General features: G+C 30.0%; 1 protein-coding gene across 3 annotated transcripts in view; it reads left to right on the forward strand.

Moving 5' to 3' along the window:
• Positions 1 to 10923, forward strand: part of LOC108729025 (atrial natriuretic peptide receptor 1) — a 99656-nt gene extending 88733 nt beyond the window's left edge. For all 3 annotated transcript variants that reach the window (XM_018457928.1, XM_018457929.1, XM_018457927.1), the window contains 4 exons: positions 1990 to 2139; positions 6823 to 7015; positions 9335 to 9509; positions 10799 to 10923. In XM_018457928.1, coding sequence (XP_018313430.1) covers positions 1990 to 2139; positions 6823 to 7015; positions 9335 to 9509; positions 10799 to 10905 — 625 coding nt within the window. In that variant the 3' untranslated portion in view covers positions 10906 to 10923. The remainder of the gene's footprint in view (positions 1 to 1989; positions 2140 to 6822; positions 7016 to 9334; positions 9510 to 10798) is intronic.
• The last annotated feature ends 200 nt before the right edge of the window (positions 10924 to 11123 follow it).

The following is an 11123-nucleotide window of genomic DNA, read 5'->3' on the forward strand; positions in this document are numbered from 1 at the left end:
ATCTAAACCATTTTTTTATAGATACCGTAATTTGGAAGATATTCGGGTCCATAGATTAAAATGACTCACCCTGTATATATATTATATATTATATATATATATTATATATATATTATATTATTTCTAGCGAAATTTAGCCAAATGTCAATGATATTTAACAGCATCTAAGTGAAACTTTAATGAATGTCGTTTTTCACATGCCTTTCTATTATCCTTGGAATGCGTGTTGTGTTATGTCAACCTTCCCTAATAACCTGAGACGTAAACCCTTAACATTGGAAGCTATTTCCGTTCATTCTTCTACGAAGTAAGTAAATACGAGAAAATCTTGGAATGTGTTCGAGTGACAAGGATCTCTAATAGCCAATATTTCTATTGATAAAACCATACAATAAATTATCTCTTATCATTAATTTTACATCGCGGAAATTTATTTTTTATATTTTACAAAGAAAATTATGGCGCCATCATTTTTATTAATATAACCAATTATCATTATGGTTACGCATTTGAGGCTTCCACAGTTATCTTCTTCGATTATATTAGAGGGTTTGCGGGTTATCACCGTGTCTTCTTTCATGGTCGATGCCAACGTTTCGTGAACCATGCTGTTCACTTCATCAGGGCGAGGGGTGCACTGATACTGATACAGCATGGTTCACGAAACGTTGGCATCGACCATGAAAGAAGACACGGTGATAACCCGCAAACCCTCTAATATATCATTATGGTTCTTTATGTCAAAATTATACTAAAATAATTACTTTCTACAAATCAAATCTGTGTTCTATATTACTTCGTTTATTTTATTATTGTCTACCGTTATTTGTTTAATGTAATCTTTTATGAATGATTTTTTTGGATTATTTTTCAGAACTTTCTGCTTTTGTCGCATAATCTGTCTGACTAAATTTTCTTATTGTATATCTTACCATTTTCTCTACATATGAAGCAAGGATTGTATGCTTGATTTTCTTTGAATATTTTGTTGTTGTCAAAGAGAATACTGAATTTAAAAGCAACTCCTTAATTTCGAGCGAAGCTGCATACACCCCTCTCTCTCTCTCTCTCTCTCTCTCTCTCTCTCTCTCTCACACACACACACACACACACACACACACACACACGCGCGCGCGCGCGCGTACAGTTGAGATGTTATTTTTAAAATACAAGCGGACAAATATTTCTTTTCTCGTATAATTTTTCAGCAAGCTAAGGAATGGAATGTTTCCTTTAATGAAAAGGATTTTTTGTCGCATTGTAGATGTTATCGAAATAAGTAAGAATATTACGCATAGAAATGTAAAACGACTACCACTGTGATACGTAATCAAGATTTAAAACGAAAATTTTTCTCTTTACTGGTTAAATTAAATGAAATAATTCTCTCTAGTATGTTCTTCTTTATTATTAATATTTAAAGGAAATGAAATAATTCTAACATTTTAATGCACGTGCACAGTTCACTTTTTTATGAATTCGCATCGTCAGATTTCCAAGAAAATGTGTAATCGATGAAAAACTTGATTTTCAATAACATCTTCAGTGAAGTAGTTATCTTGGTTATGGCCTTCATGGGAATCGATTATTACGATCTCAAACAATTCTCGATATTGGTCCCTCATATCTACATGACGTGGATATTACGTCTGACCGACTACAATCGCAGATTGGATTAATTGTCCTTTGCGATGGCTGTCTCGATTATGGTTTATCCTATCCTGTACCTTTACGTATTTGATCTATAGACGCTTTTCGACTGATTAAACAATATTGATGTAACTGGCGACGCGGATTAAATTGAAGAATTCCTTCTCATTGTTCGCAATTGATATCCGATTATCAATATTCGATTGCGCGACATATCCATCCAATTCAATATCCTATTCCACTGTGATTTGAGTACTTTTTGTAATCCATTTTCCTCCACCACATATATCGAAATTAAATACAAAATTAAGTATGAATTGTATTCTTTCTCTGTTTCAGAGACTATGAGAGCAGCAATATCCTGGACAATTTACTATCCCGCATGGAACAGTATGCCACGAATTTAGAAACATTGGTAGAAGAACGCACGGCTGACTACCTCGAGGAGAAACGTAAATGCGAGGAACTTCTTTACCAGTTACTACCAAAGTAAGTTTGCACGGAACAGAATAAAACAGATTTTTCTTAGAAAAAACGATTTCGACTGTCATTACATTTGCTATAAGTGGAAAATTCATCCGAAATAACTTTCATGTTTCGTATCAGCAAACAGTTATAAATATCGAAAAAACCGAATTATTTAGACACCAATAAATTTGAAGATATAAGATTCCTAACTCGAAAGCGACATTTGAAAAATAAGGGATCCCCTATTTCCGAGAACTTGTTGGCACAGTTTTCACAATTTCGATATTAGATTTTTTTAAACAATTAATTATTACGATTAAAATATACTGATAGAGAGAACCTTTTTCTACATTTTCATTATACCAGTAATATTTCTATACACTGTATAGTTTCTTTACAATAAATGGAATACAAACATGCTGCATATGGTCAACTTGCCCCGATATATGGGGTAAATAACATAAATATATTACGGTGTAAATTGCCTGTATATATAATAAACTCTATATTAAATTAATAAAAACGTAATAGAAAAGTAATAGATAGTAATCTTTCAAAGTTATTTTGTAATAATATATCAAGTAGCAAAATATTGTTAAAGAAAAACAAGTATAAATTATTTTAAATACGATAGAGAATGTCATCATTTTGGTCAAAGTTAGATGTTTCGAATAATACAATATAAATTCTTTTATTAAATAAATCTATTTCAGATATGATTGCGCGCCGATAACGTTCGGATTTTCAACAGGTAATATTTTTTACAATAATTTCTTTACAATTTTCCTAATTTAATTTAGGGGGAATTTAGGAGAATTAATAGCGTTTCAGACTGTTCGTGTTGAAAGTTCGAAAGTTATCAGCGCGCAATCATATCTGAAATAAAATTATTTAATAAAAGAATTTATATTGTATTATATACATATATATTCGAAATATTTAATTTTGATCGAAATGATGACGTTCTCTGTTGTATTTAATGTATTCGTATATATGGTCGTTCTAAAATATATATATATATATATATAGTATGTGTGTTTAAAGTGTTTTTAAATTATTTTAGTTTTACTTTATTTTTTTAATATAGAAATATATTAAATATAAAACGTTTTCTCACAGTTAGGCTGTAATTAAATGTTCACACGTGCGATAAAGCAAGTCAACCTAATCTTTTCTTATACAGGGTGAGTCACTTAAAACCGGTCACCCAAATAACGTCCACAGTTTTGGAGATAGGAAAAAATGTTTCAAATGAGAGTGGAACGATTTCAAGGGAGACGTATTTTGGTCGTGTTGTCTTTCTTTTAGGTGGAGGCGCCAAAAAGATTTGAAGGTCATCTCCATTTTTTTAAATGGAATTGTATAATTTTTTTTACACAGTATGATTCCTCTAATTATTCTGCGTATAAAAATATTAAGGTAGAGATATCAAAAAATCAATAGTTTACGAGATATTTTATACTTTATTTTGGTATATATTAACATAAAATATTAAATGTGACTCGTAAACTATTAATTTTTTAATAATCGTACCTTAATACTTAATATTTATGAATAGAATAATGAGATGAATCAATTGATGGAAGGAAAACACACAGTTGCTTTAAAAAAAATACGTATATACGTATATATGCAAAATGAATAATTTTTTAAATAAGCAACTATGTGTCTTCTTTCCACCAATTGATTCATCTCATTATTCTGTTCATAAAAGTATTAAGGTACGATTATCAAAAAATTAATAAGTTACGAATTATTTAACATTTTACGTCAATATGTGTCACAATAAAGTATAAAATATCTCGTAAACTATTGTTTTTTTACATCTCTACCTTAATAATTTTATATGTAGAATAATTAGAGGAATCATATTACATAAAAAAAATTCTATAATTTCATTTAAAAAAAAAGGAGGTGATCTTCATATCTTTTTGATGCCTCCACCTAGAAAAAAAAAACAACATGACCAAAATACGTCCCCCTTGAAACCGTTCCACTTTCATCTGAAACATTTTTTCCTATCTCCAAAACTGTGGATGTTATTCGGGTGGCCGGTCTTAAGTGACTCATCCTATATATGAGCCAACGTATCCCATCCCTACACACGTCTGATTTTTATCATTTTATTATAACAAATATTGTTACTCAAACGTATACTAACAGACATTTTTCTTTTAGCTAATAATACATCACTTAGATTTACTTTCTCAAGCCGAAGGACATTAATACGAAATTATGAAATTTACTTGCCTCCTCTTGAGTTAGATTTTTCTATTTTTCTATTGTAATACTTTTTATTGTTTGATTTAAAAACTTAAAAATTATGAAACTTATCTATGTTGTATGGAAAAAAAGTACCTATGTTATAAAAAAATATTTCGCGGTAACTGTTCCATTGTTTCTTTGTCATAAATACATAAATGGAACGCAAAACCAACTTGCCTTTTATGCCAACGGATCCCCGGTCTTTCCTATAAATATATATATTTACATATATATTTTTTTATATATCACATTGTAGATTCAAAATATATTTCGATTTTAAAAAAATTGTATTATTTTATTAATTTTATAATACTCTTTATTTAAAAGAATGTTTTTATTAATTCCAATAATTATTATAAATTGCATGCACAAAATTTGAGTTTGCTTTGTTGCTAGTTGTAATTAACTTTTCGCTGAATTTTCGTATCATCACTTTTTTTATCTGAATTATTTATACCTAAATTATTATCAAGTTTTATTGTTAGAATTATGTTAATTTAACTGGGTATAAATTAGACATTAATGAATGTAAACAAGAATTTTTTCTTATCAAACGTATGAACATTAAACTCTAATTAATGCAAATGCCTAATAATGATCGAGATATCAAATGCCTTTTATATCAAGATGCGACAATGCGCCATGACGTAAATTAACGGTTGGAAGAATCCTTTCGTGTTACAGACAGCGTGAAATTGAACGGTGTAACATGGAAATAGAAAATCACGGTCGAATCGAACGACTTGCTCACGCGACAGGCCGCGATTGAAAGAATATCGAAAGTTGGTCAACTTTAAAATTGAAATTGATCTAAAAGAGTGAAACTTGTCAATACGTATATCTATGAGACGATAAGTAGGTAACGGAATGAGAGTATAAAGCGCCATTAAAATCTAATCTGTAGAATTGCAATATGATTATTATATATCTAACAGAAACTGAGTCTTTTTAATTCAATATTACGTACGATTGGAGTAATATAAAATGTAATAAGTCTCAAAATAATTTATTAAAATTCGTCGTATATTGATGTAATTATTACGTTTTTATTACGGTGTGATAAAGCAAAGTTATATGTTTTCATTATGGTATGATATAAAACAAAGTTTTTTATATTTGCTTGGAAATATAACATACTTGCGATAGAATCAATTAAAAACGGCGATATTAAGACATCAATATCAATATCATTTCATCTGGTTGAAATTTCGATAAAAATAAAAGAATTGTATACATATTTTATATATATATATATAATGCTCGTTTAAACAAAACTATTTCATTACAACGTACACGTTTAACATATAACTTTTCACATAACTTACATAACTTTTAGCGAATAAATAGGTGAACCTTAATAAATTTTACGAAGATAAAAGGAAGCGAAGTACGAGGAAAATTTGTTGAAAGCTTCGAAAACTTTATCACCACTCGTCTCTCGTGAGTGAGAATTCTTTTGTCGAGCGCCGGTGATGTAATTACTGCACTATCGCAGCCGTTTAATCGATATCATATCACGGTACATGATGCGGTGATATTCAATTCGTATTCGAAACACAGATCGGGATGACAAAATTTCTGTGCGCAATAATAATACCTTACTATTCATTCCAAAAGCAATGCTTTTTATTTTTGTACAGAGTTTAATTTTAGCAAAATAAGCTCTTTTAAATATAATATTTTTCATAAAATTATATATGTATGTATAAACATTATATAATATCTTCGTGCACTGACTTTGTAAAAGGCATATATAAATATTTTTTTAGAGTTTCAAACATGTTTCAAAATAGACTAATAAAACACCACACATAATTTTCTCTTAATTAATTTCTAGAAATTTAATTTTAAAATTTGTCGAACGTTCTTGATAAAAAGTTAAAATAAATTTTATGCGAAAAAAGTTAATCCAGAAAAATAAATTTCCTTTATTTAATTAAAAATTTCCTTTTTTTAATTAAAAATTTGTACAAATTCATCGAAGAAATTGGAAAAGTCGAGAATTCCCAAATTCCTTGTAGAAATCTTATTATATTATGCCTCTTTTAAAATTATTTACTCTTTCTTACAATTAAGGAATATAAATAAAAAATAAACTATAGTCTTCTTGCTCCATTTTAATGGAATACGATTTGTATTCTTATTCTTCTATTTATTTTTAAATCAAATAATACTATAACTCTCTTTTTATTTTTCCTTAAATGTTCATTGTGCTAAAACATATATATATATATACTATATATGAATATATACGACACATGAATATTGTGGTTATACAATATATAAATACATCCGCTGTATATTGAGCTCATGGGTTCGCTAAGCCTAAATGATTATGCAGATCAGTCATCTCTACGGAACCATAATAGTATTCCTTAAATTTCTTTTCCGCTTACGGTCGTCTATAAAATGCACGTGTTTGTTTATTTCTGCGAACAGATCAGTGGCGTCGCAGTTGATCCTCGGACAAAGCGTGATCGCCGAGACATATGATCAAGTGACAATTTACTTCAGCGATATTGTAGGCTTCACGAGTCTCTCGGCCGAGAGCACGCCTCTGCAGGTGGTCGATCTGCTGAACGACCTCTACACGTGTTTTGATTCCATTATCGAGAACTTCGACGTTTACAAGGTAAGTATCGACCTGTTTTAAACGTGTTCGGGAACATAAAATGAAGATGATTTAAAGCTTCAGTCGAAAGGGGGTGAATATTTTAACTGGGAGAAAGTAATGCTGCCTCATGAAATGGCAATAAACTTTTAACCCGCGTGCGATGGCGTCACACCAACAATATCCAAGTTCTTCCGGCACAATTTTATCGAAGCTGAACGAATAAAGCGTTCACCGTTTCGACAAGTTTTTCCATTTGTGAGAATCTGACTTCTTCTATTAAGAAACTTCGTCTACATCATTCTCTCTGTCTCTCTCGCCTCCTTGCATTTTCCCAACAATTTTGTCTTCAAGTTAAACGATCACCCAGAATATCGTATTGCTCAGCTGACAGGCTGTATTTCTCATGAAATCAAGCTCGAAATCCCTCGATTCTATATTTACAAAATGTTCCACGTGCCCGTGATTTGGAGTTTATCGCGAGATGTTCAACCCGTTAAGACCAATGCGAGAAAGAGACGAAAAGAAAGGAGAGGGTGAGAGGAACACCGCAATCCCGGAAAACAAATCGCCTTTGATTTCTTAGAAGAGCGAGTTTCCTTGAAAATAACACCACTACCACGCGTGCAGAGTTGAATCTAAATTATTATAATATTCACGTGCAAGAAACGCGCCTATAAGTATGAAAGATATAAAGACAGAATAAGAGTCACGTGTAACACATGAATTTACAATTATAATTTTAAGTAAAACATATACATATGAAAGTGGTGGATGTATAGTGATATGAATTGTGTGAGATAAAGTCGCGATAATACAACATCTTGCCGAACAAAAGAGGATACTTTTACGAGATTATTTAATTAATATAATAAGAATAAAATATATTAAGTGAACATTGAAATTTCTCTGAATTTTTAACCGATAAAACGCCAGCATTTTAGTTTTCAAAAGTCTTTATAATTTTACAATCTCTAAAAAGCACTCTTCGGTACAGCAAGGTATAGTCATATGATTTTACTCTCATTATAGTATATATTAATATATATATATATGTATACACATAATGAGAGTAAAATTTTATTATATTATATATATATTATATTATATTATATATATATATCCCGCTGAACTCCATTACTTTACTTTAATTACACTTTCCCTTTTCCTCTTGAACGTTCTTTTCTTTTCTCTCTATTCGCTTTTTAGAATATTGAATATTAAAATTAAATATATAATTATCTATTTACTATTTATACTCTTTCGCATATTTCATATAATCGTTACCGCGATTTATTTAGACGACGATTCTATATTATCAGAGTTTATTGAAAAATAAACTTTATCAAAATCTATATTTAATTTTCTATTAATATCACATCGCTTACGATTAATTCATCTCGATACAAGTTCATTAATAATTCGTCGCCAATATTTGTGGATGTCCTTTTTTTATAATTATATATTAGCAGTAATTATGAGAACTTTTAAAATAGACATTTTGAGAAATAAAATGGTTTTATGTTCAGAAGATTGACGCATTATACGTACGAGACGGACTGCGAATCTTAAAGTTAACAATTAAATTTTGAGTAACGAAATACCTTAGGTATTTATATTAATTGATGAGGACCATATGCAAAGTCGAAACGATTATGTATACTATTTAAATGTATACGATTATGTATACTATTTAAATAATAGTATATGTAATTTAAATAATAAAATTGTGTTATCGTCATGCTTTTAGCTCTTTTAATCTAAAAAATTAGATATATTATTAAATTTATATTCATCAGAGTTACAATTTAAAAAGCCTTAATTGTTAATTGTTAAAATGGTTTTCGTTCATTACATTTACAGCACTTTTTTTCATGTTCTATGTTTCGTGATATTTCTACATTAAATACATTTTACTTTTAATTCGTTTATTTCACTTCAGTATTACGAACTTTTTAAGATCGTAGTGTCCTCGTTAAATATAATGGTGCCATTAGATTTTTCTTTTTGTCTGACACCTTCTTTTCCTCGTAATTAATCTATTTAACCCGAACAGAAAATAATATAAAACGTGGATAGAAATAAATAAATTTAACATGAAAATATATTCGATGTAAAGATTTAATGTAAAAATGCTCTTTTGCTTTTTAAATGAATAATAATAAATTTAAATACATAAATAAAACTATAACGTGTAACATAAAGGAAAAGAATTTTACATAAACATGTAAACTATATCGAATGTGTTATTGATAAAAAAAAATCATAAATATGTTTTTATACTATTTTTATGATTTTTATCAATAACACATTCGATATAGTTTCACGTGATTGTTTCAGGTGGAAACAATAGGAGATGCTTACATGGTTGTATCAGGATTACCAGTGAGAAACGGAATGAATCACGCTAGAGAAATTGCGAGGATGAGTTTAGCCCTCAGGGATACGGTAATGACATTCAGTATTCGCCATAGACCAACCGAACAATTAAAACTTCGTATCGGCATGCATTCTGGTGAGTCAACACTTTATCCTATACCTTTTTCCGCTCAAGTAAAGTGAAATAAGATTAATTTTAACGTGCTTCTATAGGCTTTGTGCCAGACTCGTACTGCGTATAGCCTGCAACCTCAGAATTTCTAATTTCAAGTTTCATAAGTACATAGATTGTACATCATCTTGTTATTGCAACGTATTATTACATATACGATTTGTTTTTCGCTAAGGCGAAAACTTTTTATATCATATTTTGTAGACTTTTCGATGTTTAATTAAACATAATAGCACGTTCAATATGTTGAAGAAAATTAAAGAACGTTATAAATTTACCTTTCGTGTTACGAATTGATTGCATATAGCAAAGGTCGAATATGGCAAGCTATGAATTGGTATTACGAATAACACAAATTGAATGAAAAACGCGGTATAATATTTCAAAATAATTCCTAGTGGGAATTTTTCCTCAAATTTACTTTCACAGAATATCCGTTCATTGAAAATGATATTTGATATATAAGCGAAACTGAAATGGTATTGTTGGAAAATATTAGTAGCCGTGTACTGTTGAAAGTATGAACGATTGTATTTCTCAACTGAAGTGGTTATCATTTTCGGTTTTATTTCCATTAAGTTTTAAATTCATAACACGATGGTCCTTAAACTGTTACGTGACGAGAATCTTTATTTTCCGGACTAATTCATCTCATTTCTATCTTTCGCTAAAGTATGTCTCGGTGACACCAAATGTCACGCGTACCCGAAACGACATCTTTCAAGAACGCGTAGAACTTAGATTAGTTCCGTGAGAAGAAACGACTTAGTATGATATATGCGTCGAACGGTTAGTTATAATTAGTAAAATATTAATTGCTTTTTAAATAGACTCGAAGGACAACCGTCGTTTCTACATTGTCTAAAAAGAATAATTAACGTATTCGCGAAAGTAAGTGCTTGTTAAATTTTTTTTAACAAAAAATGGAAAATTAGCTCTTCAAGTATCAACAAACGAAAAACAATGTTAAAGGAAAAAATAAAAATGTTTTTACGAAATTGTTCTAACGACATAAAATGGTACTTAAAAGATATCTTTTATTAGAGAGAATCTTCTTGAAAAAAATAGAAAGTATAATATATAAAAATTATACTTTTTTAAAAACGTCCGCAAAACGAAAACTGTTTCAGATATTTTTATAACTATTACATCATTTTCATTATCTTTTTTCGGAAAAACGGTATTAAAATAACGTCAGTAATAAAAATAACATAAAATATATAGTGCTGGACCGTACATGTGTTTCCTTGTAGGACCATGCGTGGCTGGTGTAGTAGGTCTTAAAATGCCGAGATACTGCCTGTTCGGCGATACGGTCAACACAGCATCCAGGATGGAGAGTAACGGTGAAGGTAATTAACAGCTTAGTCATTCTCAGAGAAGGAAACATTTTACGTTGGAGATGTAATGGGGAAAATGAGGAGGTAGAAAGTTATAGACACGGACAACAATTAAAGGGGAGAAGTAAAGGGGTGTGGTGACGAGAACAAGGTCGCCGCTTAAGAGAAAATCGACCCTCGAGTGTTACCATAGAGACCATGGTTAACTCGTTTTCAACTATGGTGCGCAACCATAACT

The sequence above is a fragment of the Mycetomoellerius zeteki genome, unplaced genomic scaffold (genome assembly GCF_001594055.1).
Source record: "Mycetomoellerius zeteki isolate Tzet28-1 unplaced genomic scaffold, Tzet1.0 scaffold690, whole genome shotgun sequence".
NCBI classification, from domain to species: Eukaryota; Metazoa; Arthropoda; class Insecta; order Hymenoptera; family Formicidae; genus Mycetomoellerius; species Mycetomoellerius zeteki.